This window comes from Pezoporus wallicus, unplaced genomic scaffold, assembly GCF_028554395.1.
Source record: "Pezoporus wallicus isolate ANWC-B61680 ecotype Strahan unplaced genomic scaffold, APGP_CSIRO_Pwel_v1 scaffold_7107, whole genome shotgun sequence".
Lineage (NCBI taxonomy): Eukaryota > Metazoa > Chordata > Aves > Psittaciformes > Psittacidae > Pezoporus > Pezoporus wallicus.
The window spans coordinates 36,375-59,340 of record NW_026642114.1 but is presented as its reverse complement, the minus strand read 5'-3'; the positions used below and the strand labels follow the sequence as shown (position 1 = coordinate 59,340).

Sequence of the window (22,966 nt, the reverse complement as noted above, 5' to 3'; positions counted from 1 at the left end):
TTGCCAAGTTGGATGAAGGCTTCCGGAAGGGTGCCAGAGGTGACAAGTGAGCCCAGCTCACTGTACTGACATTGAGTTTTCATTTGCTCCTCCTGATTCTGATCATGCTTTATGGACAGTCTCCTCCTACATGAAACTCTGTAGAAGGTGAGGATTCAGAGGACTGATACAGAAATAGGAAAATCATGCTTGGAAGAGCAGGAATTGTTTCTTTACACCACTTCTCTAGTGTTACCAGGCTCCCTAAATAGGTCTGCATAGACCCGTGAACGGTGAATACTCCTGCAGCTCCCACTGAAGAAAATGATCAAACAACAGTCACAGTGCCCAGTGGCTTCTTAAGAAAAGCTTTTTCCAAAGCCCACATTCCTCTTTTCCCAGGCCTAGTAAGCAGCAGAAGCAGCTTTGGGTTGATCAGTGTGTACATGGGAGTTTTTTGAGACCACTAACCAAATATCTGTGCTCTTTCCTCCCAGATATATTTCCCAGTTTAATGGGAGAGCTGATGCAGAGCCACTTCCAGCTCAGAGGGAGGGAACTATGGCTTGAAACATGGACAAGAACCTTGTGGGGGAGGGAGGAAGGAAGAGAGCCGTATAGTTCATATAAGATGCAGAGCTATTTCAGTGTAACTCTAGGACTCTCAACGACTGCAGTGCTCTACCCTGTGCAGGCTGAAAAGCAGTTTCAGTGCTGTTGTGATAAAATCTGCTTGTTCTGGCAATGCAGTTTCAGTTGACTCTTAGAGAAATAGTGCAGCAACCCTGGAAACAAGGGAAATGTAAAGTGTTATCTTTCACCAGAAGACCCACAGCCTTCTCCGTCAGTGATCTGGAAATCGCACCAGTACCATACAAAATGGTCTTCCGTCTATTGGACATGCATTGCTCATAACAGAGACTACGAACACATTTGGTCTTTTCATGGCCATGTATTACCAGTGTCTTAGAAGTATTTAGTGATTAGTTAGCCATGTCTGGGCTTTATTTTCATTTGTTATTGCTAGCTGATGAGCTCCCAGACCAGTGTAGTAGCTGTCATTAGTCTGTCAGCATATAATTATTATTTCATCCTGTTTCTGTTTTTCCAACCCTTGAAGTTATCTGTGTCTTCCAGGACACTGTTCAATCCCTCACTATGTTGACAGTACCTCACAATGTTGTATTATGGGCAGAAGCAAATTTAGCTAGCAAGTTCATGCTATTTTATTTCAGTAAGACTGATCCATTGGCCACTTCGATGGTGAGATCCTTCAAGGCTGCTAATTCTTCCTCCCATGTTATCATTTATTTACCTGTTAGACAGGTTTTTACTGGACTATTCTTTCATTAATACTTTTGTTTATAAGCCTAATTGCCAGTCTCCTAAGGGTGCCACTTTGCTGAACCAAAGATTTGTCAAGTTTCTCTTAGTCAGAAAATCAGTTAACTGACTGAGTCTGGCATGCTCTGCCATCCTTCATTCTTTTCTTTTTTAAAGCGTTTCAAAGCATGAAGCATGTTCAAAAGCCTTGCATAGAGTCATGGTTCAACTAACAAACCTGTATTTGCATCACTGTGGGCGCTGCACTTGCTGTTCCACAGACCCAAGTACCATGTTGATACCTTCGTACTGTAATTCTGCAGCCATTCCATGAGCAGTAGCAGGAGCTGTTGAGTTACTGGGAGCTGATGACTGCCTATAGGTGTATATCAGTAATACTTTTAGGAGATTCTGCATAATGTGTCTTTTTTGAGGGTAGTGGTTTATTCCCTTACTGCTTCCCTTCACATCTCCTGCCCTGGTTAGGAAAGAATGATAATCATTCAGTAAGTTTTGTTTCACCTGAGACAGGTGCAATAACTTTTGTCTGTGAAAGCTTGGTAGCCAATATACTTTGCTCTACCAAACCTGATAGAAATCATCTTGTCAAATAGCAAGCTTCAGGGCAGATGACTCAGATTTTCCTCTGCTTTGGTCTGGATGACAAGAAACTGCCCATGACAGCCATGGAGCTGAAAGCAGTAATTCACGCTTCTGCAACACAGCATTTTCTCCTTTGATGTTATCAGTAATTTGCACCCTGAAATACACCCTGCAACTCCAGACCATGGTCTTTCCTGTGTGCTACCTTTGCTGCTTGCCTAGCCACTAACTGGTTTTCCTTTTTGTGTCTTTTCATTTTTATACCGGTTCAGTTCCCATTCCTCTTCCAACACTTCCAAATACGCAATCGCATTCCCTCAGGCTAATTTTTCTGTTAGTGTGTGTCTCACATAAGCCTTCACTTTCTCCAGCTGTGGTTATTCAAGGTTCATGTGAACCATGGTTCACATCACTGTAGATTTTCTTGCCAATAACCATTGCCCCTGCACACATGCATGGTATCTGTGTGTAGGTGTAAAGAAGCACATGCATTTGTAGGCATCTGAATTTAAATAGTGCTCGTTTACACTGAGGTAAGTTTCTGTCTAACTTTAGAGAGAATTGGGCACACATAAGAATTGTTTAATGTGGAACATGTAATTATCAACTGAAAAATCTGCACCCTCTCAGATGCCTTGTCAACACTTCATGTCTCAAAATGTGTAGTATCCAGAAAACTGTGGTGTTAACCTCTCCTAGTCCCTGCCAAACATGTGAAAAATCAGTACTTTCTCGTTTTTGCAAGGGATCTTTGTTTGCTGTGATTAGTGGGCCACTAACAGTGTCTAATACAAGTTCAGTGTCTTTGATGCCAGACATTCTACAGTGCTGTGCAGAAACTAAAGCTAGTAGTTGTAAGCCAAAGAAGACTGGAATGTTTTCAATTTACTTTTAAACAAATGACTTTATTGTGCCATTCTCACGTGGGAGTAAATTCCACAGCCTTAGTGCCACATTAGACAAAACTTTTTTACCTGCTGATTTCTGTTTATACTTAGAGGAAAGAAATTCACTTTAGTTAGGAACTGGAGGGAATAGGACAGGACTATTAAACTTGTGGAGGGCACCTGTAGGAAAAGCTTTAAAACTGGTTTTGTCAGTTCTGAAACATAAGGAAGTGGTTATTGTCTGAATAAATGGATATTTGAGGTAAGATTCCTAGTGACTGCAACTGGCCCAAAATGAGGCCCAACTCCTGAAAGCAACAATTCTTAAGTAAGTAATGGGTGTCTGTAGGAATGATATCTCTTGCCCTCAAGGAGAGAAAGTGTCTCTGAACTCCCCACATTGCTATTGTAAAGATTTTCAGACCAAGACTGGGAAGTTTTGGAAGAATGAGTCTTTAATGCTTATAGGATGGTCTAATACCAGGGATTTGTAAAAAATATAAAATACTTGCAAATTGTCTAAGTAAGGAACATGGATCCGTTCAGCATTGCTCCAACTGGGAGACCCTCTAATGCAAGTAAATGCATCATAGTCTTCTGATTGGTATAATACAGAACCCATTCTACTAACTCCTTTTGATGGAAATATGAATGTGCGTGGATTAGAACAGAATCAAGAACATTGGATTATTTTTTTTTAACTACTCAGTAGATGTTTTCTGTATTGAACCTTTTTTTTTTCAAGGTTTTCTCTTTGTGCATGTTATAGGGGTTTATTGCTCCATAAATCCATAATGAAGAAAAGGTCTGAGTTTTGTTTTGACTAATGTTTTTACTTTTACTTTACCCATCTACCGTTCATTAGTATTTTATGTTACACATCACAATGTGGAAAAACATCAAGTTTTTGCTCAGGTAAATACAATTTCAGAAATTGGACAAATAAATCCACTCACTTGAAAATAGCTTTAGAGCTTTCTGTCTTCCTCTGATATTTCTAACTACTGTATGGTCTTCTCCAAAACAATAGCTTATCTCTGTGCAATGGCTTCCCAAAAACCTTTCCTCTGTTACAAAATGAACAATGTAAATGGTGCAAATAATTTTGCAGTGTTGTCAGAGCCCTAAAGCCTTTAATGCCACTCATTTGGCCTCTAGAGCAAAATACACCTAAAACTCCTGTAGACTGTCAACAACAAAATGGGGAAAAGGGTTTGAGAGCTGTTAACACTTTCACTTTAAGGCAGCGAAAGTCTGTGCAGTTGGTTTCTCCTCACTCAGTTGCTTTTCTCCTTTTTCAAAACAGTGTATGTTGATCATTACTGAAAGGAAAGCAGTATGTGAACAGAGTGCGACAGCTTTTACATAGCCAGATGCTGCCATGAGTCAAAACTGAGATCAGGACCGTTACTTAGCAGCACTGGGAAGCTTGCGGGGGGAAAGGCAGTGCCAGTTCCTTCCCAGGTGATGCCTGTACATGGCTTATTTCCATGAGCAAAACAATGATTTTGTTACAAATCTGGGTTATCCAAGATGTCTGAGATGTCTTTCAGCAGTTGTTGCTAAGCCTCTCTTCCTGCAGCAGAGAAGAAACAGTGTAGGAGAGGGCAGGATCACTTTCGTTTAACCAGGCCAAATCTTACTGGGCAGCAGCTCTCGATCCTGTACCTCCAGCAGGTGCCCAGCTGCCCCTTCAAAGGGGAAGCACAACTGCAGCAATGGAATATCACCATGGCCTGAGACTGTATTCACTTTCTTGGCTGGGTAGAGTAAGGAGCAAGTATGTGCTTTTGCCTACTATTCCTCAAATGTTCTCTTTAACCTATTTGTTTCCTGCCCATCTGGAAAGGCGGGCCCCTTATTTGAAAAATGTATTGGGAAAAGAAAGGAGGAGGGAATACACCCAATGGAAGCATCTCATCCCATTTGTCTCCTAAATGCCCATTTACAGCAGGGATATAATCTGTGTTTAAAGGTGGCTCCCTGGGGGGCCCCAGTTTGGCAGGCGGACTGGTAGGGAACACATGCTCTGAAGCCAGAGGGTGTTTCAAATGAAATTATATTTGAATCTCACCATACAGGTGTTAATAATCCATGAGTCTTAATATGGCCATAAGGCTATAAATTCAGGGATTTTGACCTCAAAGTCTTTGAGTGTGTTTAAAAATAGCTCACCCATCCTTATTTTATCACTTCATATACTCTGACACAGTTTTGGAACTTGCCTCCATCCCATCTAGCAGGGGAACACTATAATTAAGAACCAGTTTTGAAAGGCTGTTCTCTCTTAGCTTATGGCAGAATAAGGTTTTATGTATTCTGCAGGAGATTTTAAACAATTCATAAGCTAAAATTAGCAGTAAAAAGGGAGCCCCAGTTCTTTCCTGCACTGTGGTTTGTACCACAAAGACTTAGTGTTTTTAAATCATGACAGAGCTCTCTAAAAACCTTGAAAGCATATTATGTATGTGTCACTTTGGCTCAGTTAGGAATAGTCTCACCTCTAAGCCAGAAGGCCGTGGGTTCAAGTTCTATGCCTGCCCTTGGATTTAGCTGTCTCACAGTAATTTTATTACAGAAAACATTTTAAAATAGAACCACAGAGGAAGAAGAGTGAAACTTTTATACCTGTAACTCCACTGTGAGACATTCAGTCATTAGGATGATACATTAAAGCACCACTCTTACTACCCAGCTTTGCTCAGCAGGCATAAACCCTCTAAAAAGCAAGAGGTTGGCCCTAATGGTGTCTCAGTTTTTGTTGTTCTTGACAAAAACAGTTCTAATCCTTGGGAGTGTGTGTGAGCTAATGTTCCTTGTCTGAAAGAAGTTTGAGTCTTCATTGCACTGCCACAGGGATGGGGTTCCTTGATTGTACGTTGCTGTGCAAAATCAGAAATGTCAAATTAGCTTTGACTTTACCTTTTGCTGCTCACCAGTAACAGAAGGTGGGGGTGGAGGTGAGAAGTCAAACATCTGAACTGAAAATGACACAGGTAATTTTCAGTTCAAATAATTTTGCAAAATTATCCAACTGAAGTGCAAGGTTAGGGTTGCTTGTGGCAACAATAAAGCCAGGTGATCTTAACTGCGAAGGAAAACTACGTATTGTGCTTGCTTGGACCTCAGGGTAGAGTGTTAATCACTGATGTCCTGTAACTTCCCCATAGACATGAGTTCAGAGTGACTTAAGGTGTAAACTTTATAGTTTCATTTGGTTTGTGCTAACAAGCATGTGGTCTTATAACATGAAGTGTTTATGCTTGTTGCTTACAGTCATTTGTATTAACTTACCAGAATCTCACTGTTGCTTGAATATAATTTGCTTTTATTTTAGGGAGGGGAAAAAAAAAAATCTTTCATTTTCTACTGGGTTTGCAGGATACTTAGAAGGGGTTTGGCATATTTGTACAAAATGGAAGTCTTGTCATAAAGCAGTATCTAATTTCATTTGGTCCAGGATTATGTGCAGCATAGTTGCTCACAACATATTTATTCCCCTGAAAAAAAGTTACCCAATAATTTTCAATTTCTATGCTTCTGTATGGATGATTTTCTTTTGTTTAACAATATTTGTTACACTGCAATAAAGCTCTCAGTGTTTTCAAATTCTTCTTCTGATGAGTTTTGAGGTTTTTTCTCTTAGAGGAATGTTGCAGCTTAAAATTTTGCTTGCAAAGTTAATGGGGTTCTTAAAAGGGGAGTGTGCATGGTGCTGATCATTGACATTCTATTGGGGTAAGAGTTCCTGCTAGAATTTGTAGACCACTGTCACTCTGCCTGATGGAGGGCTTATGGAAAACCTATTAATGTGTATGAGAGCTTTGAATCCTAGGAGGTGAATTATCAAATGAAATATTTTGATGAGAACTCTGGCCAAGATATGTTTGGTATATGACTAACATCTGGGAAAGGCAGATTTATCTACATGAGATGCTGGTGGGTCTTGTATGTTCACTTGCTAAATTAGATTAAATTCATTCCTGTTATTAGTTTTTTTTTCAGATAAGCACTTGATGTGGGTGCTACAGAGACTATGAGAATGGGGGCGAGCATTGAGGGGATAATTCATCCTCTACTGACAGGAATGTTGTCCCATCTGGTATGAGGGTGGGGTGAGCCTGTGCAAGGCTTGAGTTGGTAATGGTCTGTCAAAAATGGGGGTGAAGAGTGGGCTAGCCAGCTAGCCTGTGAGGGGAGGTGTCCACATGACAGATTTCTGTAGTAAAATGTGGTCCATGCTGCGAGACAAAGATTGAGAATTTTTCCTGTAGAGCCTGGTTTAGCAGTATTGACTGAACGCAAAGCAAAGGGGAAAGGAAATGGTGCTGCTCCAGAGCACAGTGATCCAACTGCGTGAAATCAGTGAGGGTGCTATTAAAATGCCATCTTCCTCTCCTTTCCCCCTTCCTTCCTCCTTCCCTCCCCCTCCACTGTCAGCCTGGCTGAGGAAAAGTCAAATAACATACGACTGTGTTCCTTGGCATCACAACTGCAATTTCCCTTTAGGGGCTTCAAACTTGAGAACGGGAGGTTTTAAATCTTGCTGATTCGTGCTATTCCAGCAAGCATATGTGTGAGGAGGAAGAACAATGCCAGTTCAAAACAGAAATCACAAGTGAGAAATCATTGCTGCTAAATCAGGTGTTGCAGAGGCCAGTGGAAAAATCAGATGCTAAGAAAAGTAGGAAATTACTTTGTTTAGAGCTGAGAAGGTTAATGAGAATGAATTAGGAAGTGCTCTCTAAAGTATATTCAGCCCCTAAGGATTTCAGCAAAGTTAGAGGGATTTATTTACTGATTATCCAGACTATACAACTGGCAATAAGATTAAGTGAGGAATTTTGGAACAGGCTGACATTTCTTATTTGCATCATTTACTATGGAGATCATTTGTCGGTCCTGCACTGAGTTTGTGCTGAAACAGGGCTTAGTCTGGCCCAGCAGAGACAGATCTGGTACTTCTCATGGCTCGAGGGATGTGGGGGTGACAACAATTTAATGTCCTCTTTTGCATCTCAGAGAGGAAACATCAAGTTTGTCTAGGTGCTTATCAGAGGAGAATTTCAGAGTATTTTCCTAGACATCATCAATTATGGAAGAGTGCAGTTATAGGTGACACATTTCATTAGATCAACTAAAAATAAAAGACAGAGCTGTAATTTACAGAGACTCTGCACTGGACTCTGTGCAGAGCTCCCCCACTGTAAGGCCTCCTTCAAGTCCGCCCCTCCCAGCATGCACACAGCTATGCATGCTACCCTTCTCCTCATCTAGTCAAATTTCTTTAAACAAGGCTGATAAGTGCTGCGAAGTTAGCATCTTGGAAGAAACGAAGGGGGACCATGGAATAGGAGCTCAGTACAGGATGTAGGAAAGATAGAACTGTGAGTTTTATTCTTTATTCTGGATGCTTACCTCTAAAATGATCACACTTGGTGAAAAAAAAAAGCATGCAACTCCTGTATTATCTACATAGACACATGAATTGATAAACTGTGCTTTAATCTTGGGCATATATACATCATCTTGGGCAATGTGTTTCCCAGGATTTGCCTTCACCACCTATACACTGAACACTCACTTCCCCAATTTTTATCTCATAAAATAAGGCAATTCATTGTCCTTAAAGGAATCCTTCATCTGAGTCTTGTGAACTGCTGCTGGAATAAGGAATATTTTGTCAGTGATCTTCTCTTGCACGGTTACTGCTAGTAGAAGTCCTCAGTTCTGCCAGCATTTCTTCTAAGAATGGTTTTGGTAAGGAGGTAAATAACAGCGATGAAAGGGAAGGGGTTATTTCAGTCTTTGTGATGAGTCTTATTAGTTCTCTGATCAGCATCATAGATGACTAATTCTCCTGCTTTCTACTTTCATTGTCTTTGGTAGAAGCTCCAAGATTTCCACTTGTTTTCCTTCCTGGGGGAGCTGCATACCACAGCCATAGCTTTAATCCTTTAATCCTCCAATGTCCAGTTGATGCCTCCACCTATTGACTATCTCCTTTCACAATAGATTAGTCTGTTCCCCACACAATTCATGTCCACTGCTGGATCAGGCTGTTGCCTCCAGGTATGTGTTTCATGCATTTGGTAGCAAATGAACAATAAATTTCAGCCTGAACATCTTCTGGGATAATCATCACACTTCTTGTCTTCATCATCATTACCTGAGTTCCATCTAACTCACCACTATTTGAGAATTCCTAAAATCCGTTGACCTCCTTCTATACTGAAATAATGGCAAATATCACGCCAGTAGTATCTCACATCCTTTTTTTTCTAATATGCTCTTATAAATATGGGGCACTTGATGTGTTGTTATGACAAGGAAATTCTTTGACTGAGAAGTTTGCAAATTCCAAAGTAGTATTTGTTTTATAAACAAAGGTGCTGTTTTCCTTATGCCAGCCTCTTTCTGCTTTTGCTTGTCCAGCAGTCTGTTCTGAAAGGCATGAAGCAGCTGTTGGCTCCAAATCAAAACTTGCAGCGCAGGGAGAGTTATGTAAAAGTCCTTTGTGTGAGAAACGTACATGGCAGCAAATGGTGAAATTGGAGTACAGATTCATTGAGGGGAGATGGCTATTCATGGCAATATTTGGGGTTTTTTTACTTGATTTTTGCATAGAACAAAAGGAAAAGTAGAAGATACTGGGTTTTTGGTTGGTTGGTTTGGGGGGGTGTTGTTAGGTTTTTGTATTTTCAGAAACACCTTTTCTTGTTGCTATGTTGTGGGCTCACAATTTCCATGCTGCTTTCACCCAGTATCGCCGCTGGCTGCAGAGGGGCTGGAGGGGCTGCAAGAGGTTGTCTAGTTCTTTCCCGTGCCTCAAGGGACCCGTGCCTCCCGTACCTAGGCCATTTCTGAGGGATGTTGGTATAATCTGCAGAGGAGATTCTGCAACTCTCTTAGGCCATCTATTTTTGTGCTTCCCTGTTCTTACATGTAACACTTTCCAAGTATTTGTTTGATACCTTTTCCTACCAGCAAAGACATTCATCTCTCCCCTTCCACAGCTGCCCATCAGCCTTTAGAATAGAATCATAGAATCATAGGTGGTTTCTTTTGAATTCATCAGTCCCAACTGATCTTAGCTTTTCCTTTCAAGTAATATTTTACAGAGCCCTGAACATCTTTGGTTTCCTGTGAACACTCTCAAAATGTGCCACAAATTTCTGGAAGTGTGATAACCAGAACTGGATGCACAGTTCTTGTACTGATTTCATAATAGCAAGACACTGTTGACTAATACTCTGCTTATATTGCACTGCAGACACAGTTCCTTTTCTGCCGAACTGCTCTTAAGTGGTCATTCTCATGCTGTATATTTATAACTAATCTGTTCCTGCCCAAGTCAAATATTTTCTATTCATAATGGATTTCATCTATATTGTTAAACTGTTTTTCCAAGCCTGTCATTTAATGTATTCACATGCCCTTCCAGTTTCTTCTCATCTGTAAATATAATAAGCACAGGCTATAATCCACCATCCTGAGCCTTAAGGTACATTTAAAATACAACCCATACAAAAGTCCCCTTGATAGACTTTTTCAGTTTGACAGTGAGCCATTGACAGCTTTTCTATGGAAAGGAGAATCCAAGGAGTACTGCAGGGAGAGCACACTTCCAGTAATGAAAATGTAATTTGAGATTGTGTCAAAAAGCTTTACTGAAGTCTGAAACATGTGGCATCTAATGTTGAGATCTGAATCCTGCTCTAAAAGGAGATTGGATTGATTTGACATGATTAGTTGTCAACCTGTTAAGAACTGTAAGACAAAAGTAACTCCAAATGTGTTGGAGTTTTCACATCATTCCTTTCAGTCTCTTAGTTCCAAATCAGCTTCTTGATTGAAGAAGACAGGGAGAGAGCCTAACATAGATTCTGGATGTTTGGGATTGTTAAAGCTATGTAAATATCTGTGGAGCAGTATGTGGATTCAGTAGAAGATTTTAGCTAATGATCTGTACTATACAATGTCTGTAACCACAAAGAAGAATCTGAATGGACGATTGTTTAAGCTAATCCAGGGAGTTAAATACTTTTGAATCAAATTTAACTAGGCTATATCTTTCTTCTACATGGGTATAAAGTGAGACAGATCACATGTATAAGGGAAGGCCAGATCATAACCTCTGCTTGGAGCAGTTCAAGGCTGCTGATGAAAGCATAGTAGCTGAAAGGGGCAGCCTGTGGGTGGCTCAGTAAAGGCAACAGCAGTACAAAGTCAGGAGATGCTGAAAGCATGGAAGAGAGTGGCAAAGTCACCCTCTGTGAGGGAAAAGGACAGCTTCCAAGCTACCCAGGAAATGTTCTTTTTCTGCTGCTTGCTTTGTTGTAAATACACAAAAGTAATGTATTGTCATTTACTTGTGGTTCCTTTCAGTAAGAAAACCTCACTGTGTGAAGCCATCATGTGGTTTCAGCAGTCCTCTGGCAAAAGGCACGCTATGTACAGCTGAGAATGTCTTAGCTAAATTAGCTATACAGCATCAAACTGCAATGAAGAGAGAGTATCAATAATCAGTTTTAAAGATTTAGGAAAAATCGGGGCAGGGGTAGGACTAATGCCGTGCACTGTTTTGGTACATTAAAGAAAAACCTTACTTGGACAGGAACAGATAAAACAGATCATATATTCAGCAGCTGTGACTTAAAATATCAATATATTCTGGATGGAATAATTACTTTTCAGGTGGTGGTTGTTGTTATGAACTTGCGTCTGTAAATTAAAGATATGAAAGCAGCTGGTTTCTTGCTGCAGCCATGAACATGTTTCTTAGCATACGGCGCATTTCTTTACCACTGCTTTGACTTTTACCCTTTTTTCAGTCACCTTCCAGTCTGCTTCCTCTCAGTCATTTTTAATAGAATGCCTTTTTGATTACATAAAATTGGTTGATACACTTCTCTAATGAAAATGCTAGGCAAATGCTCCTTCTTGGAACTGACATCAGGAATGTTATACAAGACATTCTTAAATATGCTGGCAGCTGCCCTGAATGTAATGAAATCATGGAAATTAGAAGTATTGCACTCTCTGTGTGGCCAGCTCAGGACTGTTTTCAGTATGCTACCCAGTTTTGCTGTGAATTTCAAAGGGAACCACTTTTCCTGGATTTTTTTTTGGGTCTTTCTTCAAAATGCATGTTCCCACTATCAGGAAGATTATCCTGAAGCACAATTCCTTTTTTGGTTGTTTGGTTTGTTGTTGGTGGGTTTTGGTAGGTTTTTTTTTGTGTGGATTTTGTTTTGTTCTGTTTTTTTGATCGCACACAATTCCTTGTGCCTGCACCCCTTTGTACCACACTGAATCATTCCTCTTGCAGTAGAGAGTTTATAGTCTTCAGAAGACCGATAACTTTTCTGGTACAAATGCACGTGTAGGGTAAAACCGTATTCCCACTGCAGCCAGAAGTAAAGTTCCCACAAACTTAAGTGGTTTAGATTTCACATGCAGTTTCCAGTCTTCTCTTGTATGACGCTTTAGTTAATCCTTAATACATTCATAGTGCAGAATGTATCTAAACTCGGGAAAGGTAGAAGAGTAGTAATGACACATACCTTGTGTTTTACTAGCATTTTTCCATGCAAGGATCACAACTTATGAACAACTTATGAAAAGTCGTTCAACAAACTTTCAAAACAACTTATGAAAGACAGAGTGCAAGGAATGGATATTATTCTCATTTTCCTAAAGTACAGAGAAAGTAGAAGAATCTTTTCTCTGTGGCAAAGGGTATGTGTATATAAATGGAAGCACTATCCTGGTTTCCATGTTACCTCCCCTTCGTCCATGTTTTTTTCACCTATCGCTTCTCTATCTTTGGTGTATTTTCATCAGATTTTCTGAGTTTGAATTTTCCAAGATGAATCTAATTTTCTTTACCTGGTTTTTAACACTCTAGATTCTTCCATACTTTCTTTGTTGGAGACTTGCAAAAGTTCCTAAAGTAATGGCAGTTGTATTTGTTAGAATATTATTCCATCCCTGTCAACAATTAATAGCAGTTTTAAGCAAGAGTCAACCAAACAAAAACTTAGCCCAGATTCATACGCTGTTACTTAGCACTTGCGATTGGAACCAGCAAGCTCTGGCTTGAGGATGGGAAGCACTGAAAGGAGTCGGACAGTAGCTGCCTTGGCTATTGGGAAAGGAGAAACAGAAGCCTGTTTCCACCTTCTTTGTTCTTCTTTTCTGTTCAGCACAAACATTCTATTCAACAGGAGTCAGAGAAATGTGTTTTCTTATGTATTCTGGTTTGGGTTTATTCATTGCCACAGATTTGCAAGAGCCCTTCTAAAATGCAGAGTAGCAGGGACTTGGGCTGAGGGGTGGCTTGCACTGAAGCTAGAGTCACAGTGATGCTCAGTGTGAAACCCAGTTGTTCTGAAAGAATGGCATGGAGATGGAATAGGATGTCTACATCACTACTGTCTTGTTATGATGCCCAGCCTCATCAGGCAACCTTACTCTCACATGCTGCTGTTGGCACAGTGCACAGACAGCTTACAGAAGAAAGCCTGATAACACCTACATTTGTAGGTGTACTGGAGAGCACAGAAATCTGTTAGAAGCAGATTTCCATGTGCATGATGCGATGCAAACAAGATGGTTTCTGGCATGAAAAGCCTTCAGTTGAGACATCAAATCATTAAGAATACTATGGCCAGAAGCTTTCATAATAAATTACTGTAAACTCATGAAAGATTGATTTTTTTTTATTTCAGAGAAAATAAATCAACAGTATGAAGTCAGTTCTATTACAGTTTCAAACAAGAGACTATTACCCTTTGCCTTAAGGATCAGACAAATTACTATTTTTACTTTACATTCTCTTGATGAAGATAATGATAAACATCTGTCACTTTGCTGCTTAGCCAGCTAAGAATCCTATTGCAATCTGTAATTTAAACAGTGAAGAAAAAAAAGGTACATGGACAAACTGTACTTTATATAGACAAAGAAGAAGAAAAGAAAGAGAAGTCAAATGCAGGGGAACTAGGAAGGGGCATTTTCAGTCTGCAGTACTTGGCTAAAATCTGTAGATATATGACAGATGTGTGATTTTCCATTTATTTGGTATTTCACAGGGAAAATTACAGTTAGTTTCTTTTCAGACATGGAGGCTAAGGAAAACAGTCAATCTGCATGCTGTGACGTTTTGGCATATGCAGTTTATTAATGAAATGAGTAAGGTTTATAAGGTAGTGTGTCTACCAATGTTACAGAATTGAAAACACTATTTTTCCATCCAGAGTTCTTTGAGTGTCCTCTACAGTTCCAAGATTTTTAGGTAGCACTGCTAATTATTTTTAAAGATTAGATGGTTTTCCGGTAATTTTTCTGTCATAAAAAGCAATCTGAACTTTTGAAACTTTGCTAAATATATTTAGTTTTGTTTCTAAATGGTACATTGGATCTTATTTCTTAACAAATTACAGCCATCACCACTTCATTTAGACTGGACTGATCAAGGCATAGTTTACAAGGGGTAAAATGCAAAGTGGTCTACCTGCCATTGCTGCATGGGCAGAAACAGACCCTGTATTAGGAGATAAAACTAGGAATCTCTTTTTGGCCCAGCAAGAATTCATTTCATGCAAGGAGGAGCCTCTTTGGTGATATAGTTGCGTATCTAGCTCTCACGGTCTTTCACGAATTTCAACTGCTCTGGGAAACTGTAAAGCACTAGTGATGTGCAAATTTTAGCTAAATGCTATAGCGTAAATGGTGTTGTGCTGACAGGGATCTCGCTGGTATATAACTAGTTCTTGTTAATTCACATTTTCAAGTATTTTCCGTTTCTTCATGTTATGCTTCTAGGTACCAAGAGAACAGGTTTATATTTTATTGTTAATGCTAATATGGCTTTGGTGGTTATTTTCAGGAAGAAGTATTAAATGTCAATGTTTTGGGAAAGAACATTGTTCTTTGTAATTTCCAGGTTGAAATTCCATTATTTTGGCATATTTGAGCCTCAGAGAGCAGTTTGATTTTTTACCAAAAAGCTACTATTATTTTTTTAGGTTTTCTCATATTTATAGAGGTCAGAGCAAAGCAGGGTACATACCTTTTAGATTTCAGTTAGTTCCTGGTATTTTCTTTAATTAGGTCAACTGTTTACATACAAAGAAGTATTTTTTCTGTCCTATGAAAAAGAGATCTCTAATATATAATCCAGTCGATGTTATGCTGAGCCTTCAGCACTGGAACTAGTGATGCTTTTGTAGTTTATCCTTCAGAAATCCTTTGTTTATATAGGTGCTATTCACATCTAACAAGTTTGAGGCTGAACTGTGGAGTTTGTCACAACTGAGTCAGCCTTAAGTAACAAGGATGGGTTTTACCCATAGGAGGGTAAAGTTCGAAATCCAGACTTGCAGTGCTGCTTTCCTTGCATAAGTAAGTCAAGCTGTCTGAATCTGAATGGCAAAAGATTTTATAATAAATAATATAGCAAGTGATGTAAGACACTTCTTGGGGTTTTATTTTCATTCTCTGTCTGAAGACTTTCATATAAAATTACAAATTTGTGTGGAAATATATAATGTAATTTGTGAAAAAGGTCTTATATCTTGTATTGCATTAACCTTTAAGGTCCAAATTTCATGATGGTAAATGCTAACGTTAAACAGGCCAGTACTTCATATTTTAACCTCCAGACATTCTTTGTGTGATTTATGTTGCTGGATTACTACAGTTTAAGTCCATTTTCCCCCCAGTATATTTCCAGTTTACTGCAGTCTGAAAGACTTGACTTTTTTTCTTCTATGTAGACTGAAAACGATGAGAATGGCCAAGCAGACAATTTTTCAATGGACCCCCAGCTGGAGAGACAGGTGGAGACAATTCGAAATCTTGTGGACTCCTACATGTCGATTATCAACAAATGTATCCGCGACTTGATACCGAAAACAATCATGCACCTTATGATCAATAATGTAAGTAGCAGCCAGGGTTCTAAATTATTTTATCATGTCTGTCAAATTCCTTACTCTCAAACATACCTCTTGAATACAGCAGCAACAACAGCATGTACTAAACAGAACACACTCCCATAGATGTCACACTCTTAGAAAAAATACTCCGATATTCCACAGTAGTAGGAAGTTCTGCAGCCTTCTCAGAGGCTGTCACACTGCTGTGAGTGCTTACTCCAAAATGCTAACGATGCAGTTAATTTACATCTTAGTCAGAATATATGTTATTATTTACAGGTAAATCAATGATCTTTGGGTTTGGTGGTTTTTCGGTTTTGGGTCAGGTTTTTTTCTGTCTTGCTTTTGATATAATAGGAAAAGGGAGTTGGGAGCCCCATCTAGGCAGTCCTTGAAATCATGAGAGCAGAGTCCTACTTCCTTGATTTTCAGTTTGCAGCCCTTTGTCATGGTTTCTTAAAACAGTTCTTATTTTATTCGGGTTTCTTTATATTTTCAGGTTACCATTTTTAAGGGATAAATTAAGAAGCTTTGGACACTGCTGCTTAGATAAGCAGATGTGGTTGGTTGATTTACTCTGTGCGTGTCTCTTAGATCTGAAGATTATTTGGTTAAAGAAATGGTTTTGAGATTATTGGTTTTTCACCGCATGAGGATATCAGCCCTCACTTTCTTTCAGAGTTCTGCCAGTTTCTGGCAGAGTCAGAATCAGAGTTTCTGCCCTTACTGAAAACTAAACTTAGTATTGGTGCCACTGCTGACATATAAATTTCTAATGGGGAGCACAGCTCCCATTAGTTATGGGTAGCACCTTTTCTGTGAGGTCATCAAACCAATCAGTCTTTACAATTACAATATACTATACAGCAAATCTGGCTAAAAAGTAGCATATCCTTTTGACTCAGAGCCATCTCTAGCCTTCATCTGATGGATTTCATTAGCCCTGTGGAATTTGTGTTGTACTTAAAGTGTTAGGTGCTTGGACTGGAAATTTCAATGGGACTTCCTGGTACACATACTAAAAGCAGAATTTTTTGCATGAGGGCAAGAGATATTCTATTAACTTCTTTAGGTTTAGGGGAGTCAGGCTCTAAATAATGCTCTGCTTGTTGGTGATTTTTTACAAAAGAGCATGGGAACAACGGAAGTGCCTTTTTTTTTCCCTGAAATCAGCCATGCTCTAGACTTTATAGGGTGTTTGTGTTCTCTCTGGTCTTTCCAGATCACAGCTAGCAACTTGCTGCTTTGACTTAGCACAACTCCAGTGCCTTTTGAAAGGGCTGGCTTTTAGCTCGTATTTCATAAACTGCAGTTTGGCAAGTAGTTCCTTTTGAAAGTTTACACTAAATTTTCTGCCACTCACCTCCTCATATGGAATAGTTTAAGGGTCTCTGAAGAGTGTGCTCTACTCAGAAGCAGAATATTGCAAGTTACACCGGTAAAGTCTGCCAGGCTGTCCATGCCACACAAAACCAACCGACTTAAAACATCATCCACCTTTCAGTTGACCTCATAGTCCATAGCTGTGTTTGGGCTTGCAAGTGAGCTAAGACCTGCACCTCAATCCTAGAATTTAAATTTGTGGCTAAGAACCAAAACATTTTAAAAGTCTGTGAAGAGTGACACTAGAAGCATGAGTGCACTTCTTTCTGTGCGGCATAAGCAGTAAAATACTGTATTTTACAACAGCTAAACATCAATTTTTTAAAAAATCAGCACGATTAAAAAGAGAAAGAAATGCTTGAATTAAGTCTGCTGAGCCATGCCAAAAGGCTGTACAAAGACCTGGAAAGCAATGGAGCTGTGACAGAAGGTGGGTCCTGTTAAGTTGTGTGTGTGTTCCTTGGAGTCTTCAGAAGTCCAACTCATTCACCAGGAGCTAAGTAAAAACACCCTTCCTCTCTCCCCCTTTTTCCCCCTTAATGAGGATATTCTGAACTTTCTGCTGCCCCATCATGTTGCCTCCAAAACTCTGGAAAGAAACCGAGCCCAAGGAGTTTGTTTCCATGACAGTTGTAAACTCCCAAGTCCTGCTAGAACTTCCTTTCCACTTTGTGGGCCTGTAAATGAGCACTTATAATTCCAGGGAAGTATCAGATTCAAACTCAGTGTACAGAAAATAATTAGATGCTGTCCCTAAGCATATTTTGAGGCCTAAGCCTAAATTGTTGTATTTCAAATGCATCCATTATTCTTCCCTTAGGGTGGATGTTGATTACCTTAAAAGAAAATACATTTACCGCACAGAACTGCATTGAGTTACCATTAGCAATTCAAACATGCACAAACAAAACACACATTTCAGAATTTGTATTTCGTGGTGCCTAGGTACTGCAGATTATTCATGAGGGGTGGTCTTACAGCAGACAGTGTATTATACTCTGTAAGCAGTGCTGATATCAATCTCATCTGAGTAGAAAAACTCCCAAGTACTTGCTACTGCCAAACTTAAGGTTAAGGAATGGGTTGTGTTTGCATTTGAGGCAGTGATATATGTTGTAGCCTGCCCACTGAAGAATGAAGCTGCAAGCCCACCTTACCCCACTTCAGTGTGACAGGGCTGGCCTTGTGGCACTAGCGTCTCAGATGCTTGCGATGGTTTGGCTTTGACTGCAGGTCTGATGTCTGCAAAGGAAAATGTTTTAAACCATTCCTGTGAGTCTGTTTTCTAGAAAAAAGCAAAAGTGTGAGTGTCATTTTCCCTTCCTTTTCCAAGCTGGAGACAATAGAGAAAGTAGCTATTATGGAAGATCTTCCTCTGTGTAGTACAGTGCATCTGCTTGCAGAAGGCAAGAGGTTGATCCAGAAACCATCCTTAACACAGCGGTCTTCCCCTTCCACAAGTGTTCCTGCTAGTGGCAGACAGGAATCTCTCATGATAATTGTCACAGGCTGATTTTTTTCAAACAGATATTTGTGGTTTAACAATGCTTTTACAATCAGCTCTGGCCTTAATCTAATTTTAGGACTTCTTTTTTTTGAAGTGATGCCATTAAAATGCTCGTTTCATCAAGTAGAATGTGATGCTGTTTAACTATGATATCTGTTTTTAATGTGGAGTTTTTGGCAATCATGAGGAAAGTAGTGTACTCTGGCTCTTGATCAGTACCATCTACTGGAAAACAGCATGAGACTCATGGAAAATTTTTGCAGGCTTTGCTAAGAATTTGTGCATCTCCTGTCATACATGAATGGGAAATGACAGCCAAGCCCAGGCAATATGGTTTTAGTTCCCTGTAAATTCTGTCCTGGCCCTCTTTTCATGCCGGGTGACCATACAGGGTCCCATGCCCACACAGTCTGACTGCTCTTATTGACCTTGTCTGAACACAAACATTGCCTTAGTCTAACTGTCAGAATTTAAATCTGTGTTGCTGAACTAGCACAAACATGGGCAAACAGAGCTCAGGTTTATATAATCAGGATCTTGGGAATGTATTATCGTTAGTATCTTCAGCTCAAAGAAGCTTTATAGAGCAAAAAGCCAGATGAGAAATAGATCAGAACAGCAATGAAAGTCTCAAATGCAAGGATTTAGTAGGTCAGCAGTCGGTATATTTACCACAGTCTTACTCAATCAGAGTACCTCTAGCTTTTTATCTCTCTTAATGTGGCCCAGGTTTCCATAACCAGGAGAGCATAGCAGAAAATCAATATAGTAAATTAGATTACTTGGAGACTTCTCCCTTCAGTTTGAATGCGTGTGGATGGAATATTTATAATCTGACAAAGTTGTTGTAGATGAAAGACACCCTCTACAGTAGGGTAAATTGTTGCTAAGAAACTAATTGACAGGGATGTTATAAAGCCTGAAAATTCCCATTCCCAGGGGAATTTAGTATCTAATGGTATTGCTGATCATAGATGGCTGCTGTTTACCTCTCAGCCATTTAAAATTGGACCAAAATGCCAGCTGACTAGTTGGGAAGCCTGTTTGAAATGAACTGTAAACATAAGTGTCACCATAGAGAGGTAGACCAGTGTTAACTCCCACCACGTCCAGTGCTTCAAAGACAGTTACAAAAAAACAGGCCACAGCGCCTTGTGAAGTGACTGCACAAAGCCATCATATCCTCACATGTGAGTTGTTGTCTCAGAATACAGCCTCCTAATTGCGTTAAGCCCATCTGTGTGCAGGCAACTGCTAAAAGGTCCAGTCCATCCTTTTCCAGCTGCTCTGCCAGCTGCACGTGCCCGCCTTTCCCTGGGCCACAGCTAGACCTCAGGCTGCTGGACCATAAACTCAATCTGAGTTCAGCATATTTTAGTCCCTGATCTGACCTAACAAAAACTGCATGACCAGGAGAATTGTTGTAAGGTAGTAGAAGAAACTGATTAAATGGAGGTATGTCTCCTGGTTTCATGGCTCTCACACTTTATTTGTTCAGTATTGTATTTTTAATAGGGTTTGGCTTTTTTTGTTGCTTTTGTTTTGTTTTGTTTATTTGTTTGGTGTTGGTTTTTTTTTTGTCTGACAAAATAGGTAAAAGAATTTATCAACGCAGAGCTCCTGGCTCACTTGTACTCTTCTGAGGACCAAAACACTCTAATGGAGGAGTCGGCTGAACAGGCACAGAGGCGAGATGAAATGCTCCGCATGTACCAAGCACTAAAGGAAGCCTTAGCAATCATTGGTGATATTAGCACTAGCACTGTCTCAACCCCTGCACCCCCTCCTGTAGATGACTCTTGGCTTCAGCAGGCCCGCAGGTAAGGATCCTTAAATCTGTATTGCAATGAAATTTAGGACCAGCAGACATTGCCAGCATTGGTAGCTCCCCTCCTGCCTGTCTTTTTGGACAGATACTCCTGCAGTCTTTCATCACATTAGTGAGGGAAAATAAATAATTTTCCCACATATGCATATCTATGGATATGTACGTGAAAACAGACAGAATATTTGCCTTGTAGAAGACCATCCTGTGGATTTATAGTTTGTCTGATGCTTCAGATATCAGCCGCTTGTCACCCCAATTATGCATCCACAGAGCCTTTTCTTGCAAACTCTGGCTCCATGTCCTAGAAGATCCACTTAACATGACTGGAACTCTAATATTAAAATCCATTACATTTGCTTGCCCAGGGAAGTTGTGAATGCTCCATCCCTGGCAGTGTTCAAGGCTGGGCTGGGCAGAGCCTTGGGTGGCATGGTTTAGTGTGAGGTGTCCCTGCCCATGGCAGGGGGGTTGGAACTAGATGATCCTTTGGTCCTTTCCAACTATTCTATGATTCTTTGCTCATGTTTATTTCTGACTACTGTTAAAGCATGCTGTCTGTGGGAAAGGTATTAGACTTAAACATACGTGATGCTCTGTCACCAACAGCAAAGGAAAATGCCAAGATAAAGAATTGTCATAGGCATAAAAAAGGCTTTATGTTTAAAAATAATTAAAAAAAAAATAAAAAATCAACCAAACAAAAAAAAAAAATTACCTTACTGAACTTTTAAAATTTCTGATATTTCACTAGATCACCTCCTCCAAGTCCCTCAACTCAAAGGAGGCCTACATTAAGCAACCCCCCAACCAGACCTTTATCTGGCCGAGGACCTGCTCCTGCAATCCCATCTCCAGGCCCTCAGTCAGGGGCTCCCCCAGTCCCGTTCCGCCCAGGACCATTGCCTCAGTTTCCAAGTGGTGGTGAAGCTCTTGGTGGACCTCCCCAGGTTCCCTCTCGACCAACCCGGGCTCCTCCCAGTGTCCCAAGGTAAGATATGTAATCTTCCTGGTGATGGGCATGGTTCTCTCGCTCTAGCATAACAGACAGATTCTGCATTGTGTTGGAAAGTTGAGCATTGTTTGTTGAGCAAGTCTTATAAGAAAGCAAAACTGGGCATTTTGAGGAAACAATTTTTAGAACAAATATGATTTTTTTTTTCAAGAGAGTAAGTTTTTTCATGAAGGAGGAAAAAAAAAAGACATTCCCATCACTCAGTTTGAAGACGCTAGATTTTGTTATATTAAGAGCCCCTGTTCTGGTTGTGTAATACCCATGTAGGGGTTCATGCAGGGGCAGGTCACCTACCACTCCGCCAGAAGAATGGCAGCGGTACAACAACTCAGTTCTGCCATTCTGAGTCTTCACCAGAGGAGGTAATGGCTTTTCTGGGAGAGAACAAGAACAGCCCTTGTACGACTGTGGAACAAACTGATAGGAATCTGATTCTTATTCCACCAGGCAAGTAATTTACAGCCAGTTGAAAGCAGTCCATAGTTGTCTAACAGTATAGATCATATGGTACTAACCAAGTAGTTAAGGAATAGGATTTTCATAACCACATCATTTCCTTTTCCCCCCAGGGCTTTGCATTTATCAGTACTTTTAAAAGTGGCTTTGCATATTTTATAATTTTGTGTGGCAGTAACTGCTTTTTATAAATAAAATGTGCTTAATATTTATTTTCACAATGACATAATACACACATATATACACACATACATACATATATACACACACATATATATGTGAAAGCCTGTTTCTGAGGGCTTTGGTAACTTCTTAAATTATGAGAGGCATGGACAGAATAGGCAATGATGGAACAAAGGATTTTCTCCATTTTTAATATATCAACTCTTACAGTAAAATTAGTCACAGTTAAAAAAAAAGACAAGGCTAGTTAAATAGAAACAAAATGTGCACATTTTCCATTTTAGAAATGGTAAATGAGAACCCTTTGAGAAAATCTTTCTTTTAAATAGGTGAGATCTGTTGTAGCTATCAGTAACTTAAATTTGAGGTTCAGTGGTTTTAATTTAATTTCTCTTTATAATATGAAAAATAGATAAATTAGGTATACCAAACACATGAAGTATTGTTATATATTTGCTATGAAAAGGCCACTGTTCCACAAAACACACTCTTCGATCTTAGTGGATATCCAACAGCTTGCAGTATTACTGCTGGGGAGAAACCTAGAATTGCCCTTCTGGGTACTAAACTTCGCACTGGAAGGGAAGAAGTCCAAGAAGCATCCCCTTGTTGGGAGAGTCTCAGACTGAGCTGAAGGGCACTGGCACCGGTGTTTCCCCTGTGCCATCACAGGATAGATCACAGACTAGATACAGAAAATGAGGTCCAGTGTTTTGTCAGTTGTACTACTGGAGAGAACCATAGCTCCCTTGGTCTGTCTCACCTGCCTTGCAAATGAGCATGTCTCCTTTGTCCTGCCTGGCTGTGATTTTGCATGAACAATGCCTTCCTGAGCTGGTTTGCCAAGAGCATGTCTGGGGA

At 39.9% G+C, this 22,966-nt stretch overlaps 1 protein-coding gene across 5 annotated transcripts in view; it reads left to right on the top strand.

The window, feature by feature from the left end:
• The window catches only part of DNM3 (dynamin 3), a 180,383-nt gene that overhangs the window by 140,720 nt on the left and 16,697 nt on the right, over window positions 1-22,966 (top strand). For all 5 annotated transcript variants that reach the window (XM_057427464.1, XM_057427467.1, XM_057427466.1 and 2 more), the window contains 3 exons: window positions 15,575-15,739; window positions 20,220-20,446; window positions 21,206-21,442. In XM_057427464.1, the coding sequence (XP_057283447.1) occupies window positions 15,575-15,739; window positions 20,220-20,446; window positions 21,206-21,442 (629 nt within the window). The remainder of the gene's footprint in view (window positions 1-15,574; window positions 15,740-20,219; window positions 20,447-21,205; window positions 21,443-22,966) is intronic.